Consider the following 17,825-nt stretch of genomic DNA (forward strand, 5'->3'; position numbering starts at 1 on the left):
GTAGTTATTTCCAAAACTCTGGTATCACAATTTATAAAACTTTTATGACATATTATCAAGAATTGGAAAAATAAAATAAAATATGTGACAGCGGTGTCGAGATGCTTTTTGCCTTTTACCGAACATTACCTGAATGCACCATAGTGATTGACAGTCAGGTCTGGCCAATCATCGTGGCTAACAGTTGAGGATAGCGAGGAGTTCAGCCAAAATCATCCAATCACGTTGAAGGGGGTGGGTTCCACATAATTGCTTGTAGCCCGCGTTTGGTGGTAGAATATGAATGAGAAAGAGAGCTTGAAATTTCGCTACTTTGTGTAACTTTACCAAATATGAACTGATTTTTGCTGGGTAAAAACCGGGGAGAACGGCTAATGTAGACACTTTGAGCTGGATTAATTGCCTTTTTGAGTTTTGCATATTTACCGCATAAACCACACTGGGAAAGGAAAAATAACGCACCAACCTATTGCTAATAAACATTAGCAAGGATGGAGAAACAGTTACTTTGCTTGGATGGGAGGTTGAAATTCTCAGGAAAATGATGTAAACGGACCATATGAGGAGGACTAACAACAACCAGACGCGTCATTTTATCTTGGTAGGAAACTAGGGTTTAATATGCAGTTTGTTGCAGGAAGCGACGGTTGACATTGCTAACATGTAGCTAGCAGCGGCTAACTGCAGCCTGCGTTACTACGAAGCTTTCCATGTATTCTTCAGGAACAAGTTAAACATGCAAGACTATTTTTCTGCTGTCTTGTGTTTAACTTTGTAATAACAATACATTATACTCGTGTTTTTCCATTTTGACCATCAGAGCAGCATATATGCATGTTTGAGATGTTGCTATGCTTTGACTCATGATTCAGATGATTGCAGTTCAGCAAAAGCTTGTTAATTAGCCAGCAATTGAGTTCAGGTGTGCTGAGCCAGGAATACACATCTGATACATGGAGGGCAGTGTGCATTTAGCACTAGGGTAAATAAAACACTGCATTAAACAGTGTTTCTCAGATGTTTACATCTACTAATTGTGATTGTGACTATGACTGTCATGTAAATATGATAATTCACTTGGTAGAATGACTATACGTCAGGAAACTCCCGGCATAAATCGATTTGTTTTCTGCTACAGATGCATTTTTTAAGCTTAGTTCCTAAAACTTTATGGCCAAGGCAGAAGTGGAACCTGCTTGTTAAATAATTGATGATTTTTATTATTTAAAGCACTTTGAACTGCCTTGTTGCTGAAATGTGCTACACAAATAAACTTGGCCTGATTAAAAATTAGACCAAAAATGTACAGGTACTCGCATGGACCAGAGAGGAAAGTGTTATGGTCAGAGCTGCTTGGCCACACAAAGAAGAGTGTCTTGAAGGAGTTAAGATGAGGCTTTACGATCTAAGAGCAGTGTTGAGCATAGGGTGGCAGCATTATGCTGTGGGTCTGTTTCACTTGCCAATGATATTGGTACATTGTACAAAGTGGTTGGGGTACTGAAGACTTAATGTCACTTCAAATAAGCTCTACCTGCTCTGATAAGGGCAGTCACATATTCAGACAGATACATGTTGATGGCTGTGAAAGACACTTAATGTCAGTCTTATACAAACAATGGTTCAGATACATCATTACAAGCCAAATTATTGTGACTTGTGACAAGTCTGTAAACTTTAAGTGGCTGACGTTACTTGCTGTAGAACTTATACATATAGCAACTTTATGTTGGAAATATTTGGGGATGTTGCATTTCGTGCAAGTCACAGTTCAGTTATGCTTCTGAAAATTAGCATACCGTTAGTCTAAAATACAAACGACTTGTGGAAGTTTCTATGAACATGTTTTGGCATAGTAATCTATTGTGCTTTTCACTTCAGAGATTTTTTTTTTTCACAAAATAACAAATATGTTTTGTTTTCCCCTCCTCCAAGTGTCTGAGACAGCAGTGCCATCATGTATTCGAGCTCAAACAATCCCACAAAGGCCAACTCCAGCAGCAGCATCACGGAGCTCCTGAGCGCTCTGTGTGACTGCAGCCTCTCTGGGCTCTCTTGGAAGCGTCGAGCCCTCGGAGGTGTTTCCAGAGAGGGCTTCCACCGAGCCCTTAAAAAGCGGGCCTATGGCGCCTTGCTGTCTAAGCTTTTTCAAGATGGCACCAAAGGGTCTGCCTCGAGGCCCAGTGCCGCAGCTAGAACCCCTCCCAGGAACAAAGTCCTGATGATGTGCTTTGACTTGCGAGTGGCCGGCTGCCAGGAAGAAGCGGAGGCGCTGGAGGATCGGCTGGGGAGGCTGCGTGAAGGAGCGTCCTCCGGTCTGAGAGAAGTGGACTCCGTCCTGGAGCTCCTAGTGTGCCTCGCCGGCTCCACGCCGCCGCCTCCCACCTCGTTCAGCAGGGACTACATGAGACGAGAGAGGGCCGTGCTGCGGAGGCCGCAACCCTGGAGCTACCAGAGCGAGGAGCTGCAGAGGCTGGAGGCCAGGGCGTGGGGTCTGGTGTGTGCGGAGGAGTGGGGGACGCTGGAGACTCTGTGTGGAACTCAGAGGCTGATGGACTCCCTGCCAAGGACAGGGTTGCTGGCTTTGAAGATGAAAGTGGAAGCAGAAGAGAGATTTGAGAAGGAGACGCGACTGTCGTTGTTTGGGGCGCTGCAGCACACTCGAACGTCAGATATGGACATCAGACTGGACCTCCCACCTGTTCCCAGTAATATCGATGTTACTGGACTGGCTATCAGGGTAAGTGACCCACATGCAGCACACTAGCTTTACACCTGTTTTATATTGTCACCAGGTTCAAATTTGCAAACTTTTAACTAGGGATGCATTGACCTGATATTAATGTCTGAATCATATTATATAGAAATAGGCCTGTCACGATAACAAATTTTGCTGGACGTAGGCCTGTCGCGATAAACGATAAATCAATTAATTGCACGATAAGTTAAACCTATCGACCACATTTTAATTATCGGCTTTATCGTCTCTTCCTGCCTTTTATTCTTTCTCTTGATGACACTGACCCTCCCTTCCTCATTTCCTTAGTGTAATGTACAGCGCACACGTCGACCCAATTTCAAAACCTGAGAGACACATTAGCCGACAGAAATCCTAGGTATAACGGTTCGATCGTGCTGTGTGGTGTCCAGTCACACAGCCATTATTTTGGACTTGTAACCAAAATAATGGCTACAAGTCCAGTTAACTAATTTTAATATCAGCCATTAATCAATGCTTTATTAGAATCTACCTGTGATGCATGTGGCTAGAGTCAGCGTAAAGTAAATGGCTGAATGAAAATCATTATAACCTATTTATGTCACGTTAACGAAGAGCAGCTGAAACGTTACCGGGTTTATCAACTGCGGTAGCAATTTGGCTCAAATTTCTCTCCTTGTCATTTCTATATTCTTTGCTCGAAATGTTAAATAAATATTAATGTTTCCACATATCATCTCCAATGTCCGCTGGACTTCGGGTTGCGCCGTGTCAGCTGTTTGGGATTTCCCTTCTTAATTTCCCCTCAGAAAGCGCAGAGGAGAATCCGCGCCTTCTGATTGGCTACCTGTCACATTCAGCCTTAAGCTCCCAGTCGGGGAAACCCCCTGATTTAGATCGGAGCGGCCAAGACGATCTACGGTAGCACAATACATAACAGGATGATCGGTTACAAAATCACCAGACAATCTTAGATCGGCCATCGATCTAAGATTATCAGAAGGGGAAAATGGGGGCAAAAAATGGTGTAGTGTGAACTATTGCATTAGGTAGTCGGATGTGCCCATCTTCTCTATTTAAATCTAGTGATTACTGAAGGGCAATATAGTAAACAGACTTCATAATCTGCACTCTTTTGGTTGATGCAGTATTTATTTCCACTTTGGCTTTATCTTGTTTACTTTTTATTCAAGTACGTTTTTTGTTCATGGAGACTGAGAATCCATTTTATTTTTGGTTGTTTTGTTTATTTAGTTTATGAGTTCCAGTGTTATGTGTTCTTTTGAAAATAAAGTGTATCTATTAGAGATGTGCCAATCAGGTTTTTCCTGCCGATACCGATCACATAATTATTAGGTTTTTTTTATCATAAACGCTACCGGTTACATTATGTGAAAAAAGGAACCATGAATTCACCTTAATTTAGACAAAACTTGTTTTTAATAACTTTTTCCAAGAAGAAAACTAAACAAAACAGGCATTCTGCAAATTGTACTGCTATCGGTAATACTATCTTCAACAGACTGATAACATATGAAGGCTCTGAAGAGGCTAAATAATGCAAAGAGCCAAAATAAAACCTCTCAACATTGCCAAAAAAATTCAAGTATAAAACCTAACATTCAAAGGCAAATACAGGTTCCATTACAATAAACAATCCAGAGTTACTGAATGAAAACTTCCTGATAGCATGGCGGCTAGCTGATTACTGCTAGTTCTGATTGGCTGTTTCTGACTGAGTGGAGTAATTATGCAGAGCAGGGAGGAGATCGATTATTTTTTTAGAGATTATCTGTCATGTTAGCACAGCGAAAGTTTTAATACGTATGTAAAATGTATTTTTTAAGTTACATGCTGCAGCTTTAAGCAGAGGTTTGGTGTGAGAGTCACTACCAGGTGAAGCAGAAGCGGCGCTCCATCTGTCAAATATTACTACCTGTAGCGTGTAGCGGTTCAACAGCGACAACAGAACCAGCGTCTTATATCGCAGCTTGAAGACTTAAATAATTTTGCGGGTTATTTGTTTAGCTTTCTGACCGTCATGCTAATAATCCGGGTGAGTGTTTGTAGCTGTGCGCTGCTTTACCTGCTATCTGATCCTCCATATGTCTTTTTTACTGCAGTGAGCCTCGATGTAGCCAAACTCCGTCAAGTATGGCATTGTTTTATGTCATATTAGATTTGTTGTGTTGATGCATTTTGACGTGCTTCAATTTTCTAGATTTTTTTAGACAATCGCTCAGCAAAATTTGTTATCGTGACAGGCCTAGCTGGACGATTAATTGTCTAAAAAATTATTGCGATAAACAATAATATTGTTTCAAGACCTTTTGAGACTGATTTAATGGAAATGACTAATAATGCATGCGATTTCCTGCCATAGATGGATACACTTTATTTTCAAAAGAACACATAACACTGGAACTGATAAACTAAATCAGTTCCAATGTTAATGGATTCTCAGTCTCCATTAACAAAAAACGTCCTAGAATAAAAATTAAACATAAAGCCAAAGTGGAAATAAATACTGCATTCAACCAAAAGAGTGCAGATTATGAAGTCTGTTTACTATATTGCCCTTCAGTAATCACTAGATTTAAATAGAGAAGATGGGCACATCCAACTACCTAATACAATATTTCATACTTTGCGATTTTTTGCCCCTATTTTCAATCTTATAACATAAATAGATTACAATGATTTTCATTCAGTCAGGTCTTTACGCTAACTCTAGCCACATGCATCACAGGTAGATTCTAGTAAAGCATTGATTAATGCCTGATTTTAAAATTATTTTGTGCCCATGTGGCTGGACACCACACAGCATGACGAACCCGATCGAACCGTTATACCTAGGATTTCTGTCGGCTAATGTGTCTCTCAGATTTTGAAAATGGGCCGACAACTCGTGTAGTGTGCGCTGGACATTACACTAAGGAAATAGGAAGGGAGGGTCAGTGGAGAGCGTCGGAGTTGAGCCTTTTTTCATTTAGTGTCATCAACAGAAAGAAAAAAGGCAGGAAGAGACAATAAAGCCGATAATTAAAATGAGGTCGATAGATTTAATTTATCGTGCGATTAATTGATTTATCGTTTATCGCGACAGGCCTTTTAAAACTATTTTTTAGTTCAATTATCTGTGACAATGAGCCCAATCCATAAGGGCAGATCTATTCAGTCTAATTTTATGATTTGTGCTCTTAGCGACATCAATTTTTATTTATTTTACATTATATTTTAGAATTCCTAATTGGGCTTTCTGAAGCATTTGTAAAAAGTTTTGTTGCAGTTTCTATACTTTTGCAGTTATACTCCTGATTACACCAACTGAACAAATTGGTTGGTTTTTACCATTTTGACGAAGTTTGTGAAACTATTGGCGGATTTTAATGTGTGGTACTGCTGCAGAGTTGTCAAATAAAGTAGTAATTCAGTACATATGTCTGCTTAAAGAAATAAATCTAATTAGTCAGTTCAGTACTGTTTTTCTGCATCGTTATCTACCGATGCTAAACCTCAGATATCTGTATCGGAAGTGAAAACAGTGTTGGTGCGTCTCCATTTATGACTGTTTTTATACCGACTATCTGTTGTGTGCCCCGCGCAGGTTCCTCACTACTTGGATCAGTCAGAGGACGAGGGCTTCCAGTCAGCCTCCAACCTTACCCCAGACTCTCAGTCAGAGGCGAGCCCCGTTCCAGATGTTGACATCTGGGAGGCTGTCCGCACGTTTGACCCCAGAAGGCGCCGCTGCTGGGAGTGTGTTGGCTGGTAAATGATCCGTTTACTAATTATACGAGTACATCTCAGTAAATTTGATTCTCATTTGAAAAGGTAAGGTATTTCAGTAATTAGGGCAGTGAGTGATGGATTTCTCTAATTTCTTTTTTATTTTTCTTCCTTCACACATTCATTTCTGTCAAGTTTGATTGATATGGTTTACAGCTATTTGTTTAAATATTAGAATATGCTACAAAAACAATGTATTTTTTCATATTTTTAATATGAAAATGTGAACCTACTTATGTAGATGTACTGTACATCATAAGTGCTGTGGCTCTTAGGGGTTCAGGAAGCCCAGGTTGGTTTACCGACAATCGCAACTGAGGCGACAATCACATGGCCTCCTGCAGCCGAGTGACCAGCACAATTTGTGAATGTGAATTATTGAGTTCGTATACGTAGACAATGCGGTGCCACGCAAGAAAGTGAAAAAATGTTCAACTTTTATCACTTTTGTCGCTATGACAACCGTGGGTGGTGGTGGCCTTGGCCTGTCGTTTGTGTGTTGTGAGTTGGACTCGAGGAGAAGTGAACTCTCACATCGGTTACTTGGCAGGTTTGTGTTTTCCTACCACAGAGCCTTGCATGAACGCCTTGTGAGGATCAGCGGACCAGAGAACAGTGGTTTAAAAGCCAAAAGAGACAGCTGCAGTCTGGGAGCGATTTGGATTCAAACCTAATGACCGTGGTGAACCACATCACCTGCATATTGCATTTGTTGTTAAACAGTTGCAACTACAACAAAAATGCATCTGCACCTAAAGCCTAATCATCCGAAGCAGGTTTCCCAGCTTGGAGGGAAAACCAAAAATCCACAACCAATGTGGATAATTATCCACAACAACTGTGGATAAATTGGCTGACTGATAAATCGGTGCACCCCTATAATATATTTTGAAAGGCAAGTTTGTTTACAACGACTTGAAAAAGACGATATTAGTATTTATCGCAGTAATTTCTGGGCCAGTTTATCGTCCGGCAAAGTTTATTGTGACAGGACTACTTGTCTTGTCTAATGCTATATTCTTATTTTCTGAGAAAATAAAATTTGGGTTTTAATCCACTGTAAGCCGTTTTGTTTCTGTAACAAAAAGGAACAAAACGCTTAATTTTTAAAAAACTAATTTGTAATGTTTGACCCACTAGTCCACCAGGAAAAAGGGAGTCCTTCTATCTGACAGAGGGAGGCAGAGAGACATTTGACCAGCTCTACCGGCTGTGGGAGGGAGAGATGAGGGTCGTGAGCTCCAGCGACTCCTCTCCCATCCTCATGCTGCCCCTGGACTCCCAGACGCAATTAGTGTCCGACCTCCTGAACGTTCTGATAGGAGTGGCGTCCACTACCTTCCCTCTCAACCAGGTGCAATTCATCATCATTTGTTCGTCTCTCGGAGATGCACTTAAACGCAATAATTTCCTTTTTCACGCGCTGCCAGTGTACAGCTCACACACACACACGCACACACACACACACACAAACAAAACAAAGAATCAATGTGCAATTAGTCTATGAGATATAAACAAACACAGTTCCTTTAAAAAAAAAAAAAAAGCCCATTGCCCTAAACCTTCCGGAGAACCGAGCCAAATCGTATCAAGCCATTAACTTGATTAGATGATAAAGAAGTAAATTGCAGTGTTCCTCATGTTAAAACCTAAACCACAGGAGAGAGCAGCAGTTGCTTTATTGTGTCCCATTAAGTTTTTTTTTTTTTTTCTGTTTTAGGAAGGTTGTAGTCTTTTCTTACAACATAAATTACATCACGATTCTCCTGATTTCCCCTGGCCCTGGCCTTATCCTGTTACTGCAGGAGATGCTTGACACTGACATACAGTGATGTGGAAAGGCTTAAAGCGCTTCACAAGAATCAGAGAATCAGAATGTAAAGCTGTTTTTACCTATAGCTCCCAAGGTTTTTAAATCCTTTTATTAGATACTGCTTTTTTCACCAATGAGGTCAAGTACTTTGCAAACTTTTAAAGCAGTTAGAGACGTCAAGAAAAATTATCATAAAAATAAATTTTTTTACAGAATTACTGTATTTACGCGTAGATGTATAAGATTAATTTAAAAAAAAATCAAATAACACTTTAAATGGCTCAACACAACTAAAAGCATAGGGCACTGCTGCAGTCTATTATATGTGAGCACATTGAGTTTATTTTATTAATTGGTTTAGTTTTTATTGATTTCATGTTTTGTGTATTTTTTCCATAACGAAAGCCTGCGACCTACTAAAAATTGAGATTCGCTAGTAGAGAGTAACTTTTTTTAATAAGCGATTTTAACATTAGCAAAGAAAAGTAGCTGTAAAACAGCTTCATCATAGTAAATATAATTAAATATTTTCCTGTTGTGCATCCGTGTTCAAGTTCAAAGCTGTTGTAGACCTGGGATGCTAACTCTTAAAGTTAAATGTTTGAAAAGTCTACATTAAAGTTGGGCTTTTTTTAGACAAAATTTCAAGAAATGAAATGCGACTCAAGAACGTTCAGTAAACTAACAAAAGCCTGGCACGGTGTGGCCAACAGTAATATTAGACCTTACTTTAATATCTGGAGTTAATGTGTGATCTTGAAGCTTTCTTATTTATTTTTTGCTTTGGTGACCACTTGTGTTTTTATAACAGCAGTGGCCTTTGTGATTGCAAAAATACTGTCCGTGTTGATTTTTGTTTTCCCAGAAGACCGCTGCTTAGAGACGCAATTTCTAGTTCTCATAAAACTTCTCCTTATATAATTTAATAAAAGAACTCCACCGATTGTTCCTCCAGAAGTCATGCAGGAGGTGACTCCTCCTACACCCCTGAGTTTAATTTTCGGTGTGCTACAAGTATGGCTGATTTTTATTAGACTACCCTGCTCTTTTTAAAGGCCTTTTACTAAATATGTGCTTTCTACACCAGAGCATTCAGTTTGACGTCAGGCCCGGCGTGTGCGTCTCGGGAGCTTCTCCAGAGAGCGTGTCTCGTCTTCTGGGGGAGTTGGCCCAGTATGGCACCCACTACCTGAGGCTGAGTCGCTTTTCTCTCCAGAGTGCTGACAAGAAGGGCCTAGTCTTCCAGGTATGTTTATATAATCACCATTAATTAATGCCTTTGGGGCCACATGTTTCCCCCCTCTCGTATTTTGCGCTAATGTCAGTGTTACACCCCGTTGTGTTCATCAATTTGGAAAGTTTTAATCGTCCCTTAAGGGACAATTTAGGACAAGCAAGCACAAATAGACACAGTCTATTAATGACAATAGAAAACTCTTTAAAAATGCAAAGGAGAAAAGCAGGGGACCAGCAGAATTTATTAAAAGCACAAAAATACACAAAAGTTCGAGTGTTATCGTTTATCATTAGTCGAGGTTGATTTATCATTTCATCTGCTTTGCGTTAGCCAGGCAAGAGTGTGCGCAGTGGTAAATATTTTCACATTGCAAGAAGAAAGCCATCGTTGAAAGAGACAAAATAAGTTCTGCTTGCAGTTTATCACGTTGGGGATTCAGCAAACAAAATATCCTCTGGTCAAATTAGAATTACATATTAACGAGTTGTCCGACATGCAAAACACTAAGTGGACCGGAAATCTGATACGCACATCAAGCTAAGCTCACTATCAACACCATGAAACATGGTGCTGGCAGCATCATGCTGTGTGGATAATTTTCTCTAGAAAGTTTCTCTTCAAAGTTGAAGGGAAGATGAAAGGAGACAAACCTGGAATAAAACTTGTTAGTTGCTATAAAAGCAAAAGGGTTTTCCACAGAGTCATGACTTAAAACGCTAAACACCAATTCTTGCCACGTTTGTTACAATTTTATTTGTAAAAAAAAAAATTTAGGGCTTTGTCCATTACCATGTTAACAATTTGTGTTTTTTTTTGTTTTTTTTAATTAAACTTGATAAAATAAATTAACACAATGGCTGATTTGAAAAGTGTCCCTCTGTGTTGCTGTACCTCACTTCCACTTGCTCAGCCGATGGATAAAAAGACGATATTGAATGATCAATTTTGCTTTATCTTCTATATCTGGTTCCAAAATAAAGCAGAAATGGTCTGTAAGAACAAAACGATAAAAGTCCCTTTTTTATAATAAAGATTGATTCAGTCTTCAATTAAGTCTTGAATATAGGTTTCCTTGAAAACTGATTAATTGCGACTAATTAGTTCATTTTTATCAATCGATTAACAGCCCTAATAAAGAAAATTAAAAAAAGGATTATTTCTCTCCACTTTGCAGACATAATCTACTTATTACTTAAAATCCCAATACAATACTTCGACATTTCCTGTGATGTGAAGAATGATATCCGTGGGTATAATTACTTTTGGAAGAAGTCGCTGCATGTGACTAATAATTTTTCTCGCCCAAGGCGTTCACCGGTGGTCTGAGGAAGTACCTGCATTACTACAGAGCGTGTGTCCTCACCACTCCCCCCACTCTTAGCCTGTTGACCATCGGCTTCCTTTTACGCAAAGTGGGCCGCCAGCTCAGGTAAGACCACACCTCCTTTTTTGATGTTCTGTTTTCTTCTGAAGGTTTCTTTGTTTTCTTTTTTTTGTTTAGTTTTTTTACTCCTTTTAACCTCAACCTCACGCTGGCAGACAGTTCTGACAGAAAGCAGCTCACCACGGACGTCATCACATCACATCACAAACTCCCATTCCTCTCCCTTCTCCCTCTCTCTCTCTCTTTTTGTCCAAAGGTACCTGTCGGAGCTGTGCTGTGTGGACGGACCGTCGGGCTCAGGCCAGGCCGCCTTCCCTGTGGTGAGGGCTCTTTTATGTACACACTGCAATTTGTCATCCATCAGGGCTGTGTTTAACCTTCCAGATGAGATGTCAGCTCGCTTCATGTGGCTCTCCTCAGGGTGTTAAGCTGCTGTCCTACCTCTACAACGAAGCCCAGAGTAACTGCAGCAACGAGAACTATCCCATCCTGCTGTCCCTGTTGAAGAGCTGCTGTGAACCTTACACACGGTTCGTGGCTGAGACGCGCTGAAATCCACAGATGCACAGGGGTCGTTTGAGCTAACGGCGTTCTCGGCTCTGCTCCGTTCAGGTTCGTGTCCGACTGGGTGTACAGCGGCGTGTTTCGAGACGTTTGTGGAGAATTCATGATCCAGGTCAACGAGGATTACCTCAGTTTCAGGGGTGAGATATCTCACACGTATGAAAACAGAAGCACACACACAAACACACACAGCGGAAAGGCAGACTGTCTATAGTAGCAGAAAAACAGAGATTCAATTTGATCCTTTATTGCCTAGTTGGATTTGTCCTTGTGTCTATAAAGGATGCCATGAAGTTATTGGAAAATAATAAGCAGGAAACGGAATCAGTCCCAGCTGCGGCGGGGACCGGAATCGTCTCCGCTCAGAAAACGGCAGGAGCAAACACTAATAAATATTATTGCTTTATTCTTTTTATTTAGCACACCATGCTGATTGGAGAGAGAGAAAAAAATCCAGAAATGCTTCATAAATGGATTTGTCTCAGATTTACTCTTGAAAGCTGGACTTTTGGTGAAGTATTTTCATTTGGTCTAATTAGGTTCCAAGAGGAGAAAAGGGGCAGAGTTAAGACATGAAGAGAAGAATAAACCCATCTGTGGTCTGCAGAAACTTCCACTCTTAGCTTTGTGGGTCTCCATTCTCTAACTCAACTCAAGTTGTTTTTCAATGCCAGGTCCTCTGTCTTTATCTGTCTTTTACGTTTCAGTCACTGAGACTGAATTCTGAAATGGAGCTGAGATTTTCTGTAATTAAGGAAAATGGTGGTAATTTGTTCCTCTTGATAAGGCTAATTTGAGCCAGTCAGCTGTTGTTTAGTAGTCTGAACTGTGAAATACTTAAATATCAGGAAAAGGGGTTCTTGTTCTAAATGCATCAAAATAAAAACTGATTGCTTTTGCAAAATCCGACACTGAACAATTAAGAAAAGTCCAATCTTTGCTTTGAGTACATTTTATTCAGCAGAGTAAAAATTCAAAGTTCAGGTAATTGTTTTTCACACAAACAAAGACTCTTCAATTAGAGGCCCTTCTAATAATGAATATAATAAAACCTTTTTTTTTTTTAAGTTGATTGTAGTGATTGGCAGCATCTAATTAGGAGTCCATGTTGCACAGAGGCCCATTCCTGATGGTTATTTTTCAAAATAGGAAAGACAAGAGAACGTAAAGTAAGACCGATGTGACTTGATCCTCATTGCTCGTTACAAAAAAATTATGAAATTTTTCACCCTTTGAAGTCAGAATGCTACTTTAGAATTGGAAAAAAAATTCCCTGGTATTTCTATGGAGTCTGGAGAAATTTGGAAATTAGTTGAAGTCCTTTCTGGGTCTGATTTAAGTCTGGAAACCGAAAATGGAGAATGGGAAGCTATTAATATTTTCAAACTTTATTCTCTGTCCAATTAACTAGATGTTGAGTCCAACAATCCATCTGTCCAATATTCTTCTGTCCGTTCATTTGTTTGTCCAATATCCATCCATCTATTTAATATCCGCCTGTCCATCCGTCCATCTGTTCAGTACCCACCCATCTGTTTGTCCAGTAACCCATCACTCCGTCTGTCAATCTGTCAATGATTTTTGCAGATTCCTTATTTAAACACCGTATAGAAATCTGACAATCATTCAAACAGGAGAATTGGACTTTAAAAACATGTCTGAAGTGAACTGAGAAGACTGGAAAGTAGAGTCTGAAATAGTATAAGTATGCTGACATGGAAAATATGAAGGAGCCCTGTCTGCTGCTGCATTAAAAGGTGTATATAGCGGATTCCTTACCGTGCTTTGAAGTTCTGTTTTTGCCGCAAGCAGAGACACTAAAGGATGTTGATGTCTTGGTTGTGAATGATAGTAGGAAGGAGCAGCAGACGGTTAGGAAGGTTGGAGCTTCACTTGCTCAAAAGTGAGTTTTCTTCATTCAGACTTTATGGTCATGACGTATAGCATCTTTCTAGGGCAACAACTAATGATTAATTTAGTGATTATCTATTAATTATTCTGACAATTAATTAATCGGATAAAACAAAATTTCACATTCTACAGATTTTTTTATTCAACCACCTAAGCTTATTTTATACAATATTAGAAATACATCAAAAGATGCAAATAATTCAATAACTAAAATAATGAAATATTTTATTTATTTATTAATTAATAATAAATTATTAATTTATTTTCTTAAATAAATTAAGAAAATAAACATTTTATTGCCTAAGATGCAGAAACATTCCTTTTGTAAATCTGAACCAGTCAAAGGTAAAAATGCTTGGCTAAAATATGTTTACATCTGTACCGGTGTTCTGGCTCAATTATTGTTCTGAATATGCTATTTGTTTCACCAAATGACATTTTTGAGTCTCTATGCTTCAATTAATGATTAGTCAATTAGTTAACAATTATATCAGTAGTCGATTATACACGATTAACCCGGTCAGTCGTTTCAGCCCTACATCCGTCTTAAACTTACCTAAACCTCCAGTCAGAACAATGGAAAGGGATGTTTAAAGAAAGAAAAAAAACATCTCCAAACCAAGAAACCACTGTACTTTGTTCAATGCAAGATTATGCTCTTGCAAAAAACATATGTTTATTTTTTTATTTTTTTCACGGACGTTTATTTAAAATAATTCTCCTCCATTCAGGCCTAAGTGTTTACCTGATCACTGATAGCCAGAAGAGACGTCAGCATGTTTACCTGTCAATGAAAACCAGGCATTAATATTCATAAACTCCAAACTCCAAGCCACAAACGTACAAGCTGTTTCTTTTTAATGTTGACACCGGCTAATAAATACAGTGAAGTATGAGTGATTACAGCCTGTCCAAACATCGCATGTAACGCAACATCCCATTCAAGGTCACACCATCATGCTGGCTTTGTCTGGCTAACCGTTTCATTTGCTCATCGGCTACACCTCATCAATTCCAGCCGTGAACCTCCACAGTTCTCGCTCCCGCCGCTTGAAGGACACGCAGATGTCATTGTTCTCTTCGAAACTCTGCCGGGCCGGGAAGTGATCAGCAGCAGCAGCAAAGCTTTCTTGGCAAGCTGCAGGCTTCGTGTGAAGCGCTCGGGAAGCTCGTGCATTCATGTTCTCCTCTGCTTTTTGCTTTGGATCGCTGAGCTAAGTGCTAACTATTACAGGTGCTAATCCAAGCGGCCAGTTTTGTCGCGCCCTGTGAGTCACAGTAAAAAGCAGAAAGTTTAAGGTCCACCACTGTTTTAGGTATTTCATTCAACAAGGGAAAGCTTTTTTTTGTTGTTGTTGTTTTTTCTTTTTTAGCACACGCAGACATCAACTGGTATGTTTGATTTTCTGCAGACAAACATTTCTGGGTTCAAGGCTACACTCTGATATCAAAGGATGTGGAGGACTGTGTGCCGGTCTTCCTGAGACACATTGCCAACGACGTCTATGTCTGTGGGAAGACCATAAACCTCCTCCGAATCTGCTGTCCGCAGGTTTGTTTTGCACATTCATAGCCAATCCGTGCAAATGTGGAGGAGGATCAATTTAATGCACTTGATTTCTGTGTAAAAATAATCATGGCTTAATTAGTATTTATAAATTTTTCCTGCAAACAGGACTTTCCTTTTCTTGTTTGCAATGAATTCATTAAGCATTTAAATGAACTGTTATTATTACTGATTGTGTTTATTTTCTTGTTTCCAACAAGGATTCAGTTGTTTGCATTTGCTAATAAATGCACAGACTGGCTCTGCTTACTTAAGGCACTCATCCATCTGTCACAATTATGAGTTTATGTTTTATTTTATACTTCCAAATGGCCCTTTAAAAAGTGAAACGCATAGTCAATATTTTAACATGGATCAGGAAGTTTCAATCAAAGCAGAAAGTGCTTCCATATATAGGAAGAGTTGATATTGGTATTATATTTGCTGAGAGAAAAAAAAATCAGAAATGATTAAACATTTTTAGTTTTTTGAAGTGTTACTCAGACAGAAGTGTCGTAAGATGAATCTGTTGTTAAAATTTTTTTTAAGAATTAAAAAAATGTCATGAATTTTTTTTGTCAAATGTATACATTGACAGGTTAACACTTCAGTAATGTTCAGAATTTCTTAGACATTTTGCTTATTTAGACATAAATGAATGCAAACTAATATGAAATGCATCAATGAGACCTCATGCAGTCACGCTTACAGTAGAAAGATGGGACGTCTGCTTGGAAATCTGATTATTTGAGTCAAATTATTCCTTCAATTCAAAGGAATCCAACAATACCATATGAAAGTATTCACACGCCTTCAACCTTTCCACATTGGTAAACCATAAAACCTGCTGAAGAAAAGCATTGCAGAGTAAAGCAGCAAAACGCAGATTCACGTTTCAACTTTGTGTTGGCCTGTTACATACAACCAAACAACAAAATGTGGAAAGGTTCAAGGGGTGGGAACATTTTGTATTTCCAAACTTCTCTCGCTGCTTGTGTCCAAATCCCTCCCGTATGTCATCCCAGATTCTTCGCTAGTTTACTTTTGGATCTAGTGGCGCAAAAGGAGTTGTACTTTCCGACAGCTGGTGCAACATATTTTGTTTATGAAATGAACTCTGAGGTTATAAAACACGATGTCAACATGATGAGTCATCCAAATTTAACACTGGAAGCAGCGTGTCTCCTTTTTTGTTTTTTTGCAATAACTTCTCACCAAATCTGTTCCTCCACCAGCACTACATCTGCTGGTCGGAGCTGCCGGTGCCTCGCATCGCCGTCACCTTCTCCCTGCAGGAGGTGGAGGAGATTGAGAGGGAATGCGCGGTGTATCGCGGCCGCATGGAGAGGATCGCCAAACACAGCGCCGTCAGCAGGGAGGAGCAGGTAAGGATGCGTTTGAGCTTTATTTTTCCAGCTTGTGTTTTGCTTTTGAAGGCATCGAGCTAGTTTGTATGGCCTGCAGCTGGCAGCTGTGACAGGCTGAGATGGGGAGGGGGGAGGGAGGAGAGGTGAGCTCCGGAGCAGGGGGATAAATCTTTGTTAATGATGATTTCTTGCCTGTCTATTGTTAGGCCCTGCGAGCAGAGCGAGCGCGCCAGGAGCTGATCAATCAGGTCAGGGAGTCGGCGGCTAAAACCCTGGAGAGCATCCGAGGTTAGCGTCACGCTTAAACACTCAGAGGCACCGCTTCTTCTACCTGTTCATGAAGCGGCTGAATATACCTTCAACGTGTGACATTAAATACGGTTCAGGTGAAATTACACTAATCACACTTTGCCGTCGTGTGACGACGCATCTTCCATTACCCTAAGAGTGTGAAATTTAACTATCAGTTACAGAGTTCACCAAACTCCTCGAATACATTTTTTTTCTCTTTTTCTCCACAAGATGTAAAGGATTGTTGGCAAAGGAGGATGATTGGCTTGGGGAATGCCTGCTCGGTTGCTTTATGCACGTCTCGGCTTATTCGAGTGCGAGGCAGATGGCGGTGTTGTTTTGTGCTGCGGCGCATAGTTGGAGGGATGCGGATGTTGAGTTGCTTTTCGACCGGGAGGGGTAAACAGCCCCACTGTTATCTCCCCCACCTCCTGCAGGGCGCCAGGTGTCACAGCGTCTAGCTGAGGAGGCCAAGAAAAGGGAACGCTTTGAAGAGCTGAAGCAGCACCTGGAACAGGAGCAGGAGGTAGTTCAAGTGGAAATGCATGTTTTTTGTTTCCTTTAAAAAAAAAAAGAAGTAGTTTAAACTGTGTTTCTATATCTGAACGAATGTTCAAGAGAAATTCTAAGAAATATGAAATATGTTTTTTTTTTTGTGAGAATCTGCAAACTAGTAATAGGTCAAACAGAATGTTATTTGCACTTCTCTGACCATGATATGTTGTTAGTTTGGCCAGAAAATTACCTCAAAAACAAAAATATATCTATTTGAAACTACATAAACACAGCAGTCTGTTTCTAACCATCTTTATTTGCAGCTTTGCAGTGGCTTGAAATGTTTTCACACTTTGAACTTTCTTCACATTTTATCACTCTACATCCTAAATTTTTGTGCACCAACGTGCCTTCAGAAGTCAGGTAATATTACTTGTAGGAAATTTATTCTGAATAATAATAGTTATTGCAACTTTTGCTTGAAGGTTTTCAGGAATTTTTTTAAATGGAAGATTAATAAATAAATTGTAGAACATTCCTAATGAGTGGAACAAAGCCGAGACTTGACCATCTTCTTAAGCAGGCGAATAAGGAGACCATGAATCAACGATCATGCAAATTAGTGTTCATAGAAATTCTCCTTCTGCTCTTTCCTGTTTTACTGGGAACATTGGGCAAACATTCAATATCTGGATGTGCAAAGCTGGTT

The 17,825-nt window shown here is 39.8% G+C and overlaps 1 protein-coding gene across 3 annotated transcripts in view; it reads left to right on the top strand.

The window, feature by feature from the left end:
* Nucleotides 1-229: 229 nt before the first annotated feature.
* Nucleotides 230-17,825, top strand: part of tubgcp6 (tubulin gamma complex component 6) — a 44,603-nt gene continuing 27,007 nt past the window's right edge. For all 3 annotated transcript variants that reach the window (XR_014087832.1, XM_081607858.1, XM_081607859.1), the window contains exons 1-13: nucleotides 230-601; nucleotides 1,936-2,740; nucleotides 6,327-6,490; nucleotides 7,649-7,862; nucleotides 9,409-9,567; nucleotides 10,866-10,987; nucleotides 11,199-11,262; nucleotides 11,363-11,472; nucleotides 11,555-11,646; nucleotides 14,830-14,969; nucleotides 16,199-16,348; nucleotides 16,537-16,618; nucleotides 17,059-17,147. Coding sequence is in view for 2 of the 3 variants with exons in the window: in XM_081607858.1 (XP_081463984.1) it covers nucleotides 1,958-2,740; nucleotides 6,327-6,490; nucleotides 7,649-7,862; nucleotides 9,409-9,567; nucleotides 10,866-10,987; nucleotides 11,199-11,262; nucleotides 11,363-11,472; nucleotides 11,555-11,646; nucleotides 14,830-14,969; nucleotides 16,199-16,348; nucleotides 16,537-16,618; nucleotides 17,059-17,147 (2,169 nt within the window). In the remaining variant the exon portion in view is untranslated. The remainder of the gene's footprint in view (nucleotides 602-1,935; nucleotides 2,741-6,326; nucleotides 6,491-7,648; nucleotides 7,863-9,408; nucleotides 9,568-10,865; nucleotides 10,988-11,198; nucleotides 11,263-11,362; nucleotides 11,473-11,554; nucleotides 11,647-14,829; nucleotides 14,970-16,198; nucleotides 16,349-16,536; nucleotides 16,619-17,058; nucleotides 17,148-17,825) is intronic.

Source organism: Poecilia reticulata, chromosome 6 (assembly GCF_904066995.2).
Source record: "Poecilia reticulata chromosome 6, P_reticulata-male-v2, whole genome shotgun sequence".
Lineage (NCBI taxonomy): Eukaryota > Metazoa > Chordata > Actinopteri > Cyprinodontiformes > Poeciliidae > Poecilia > Poecilia reticulata.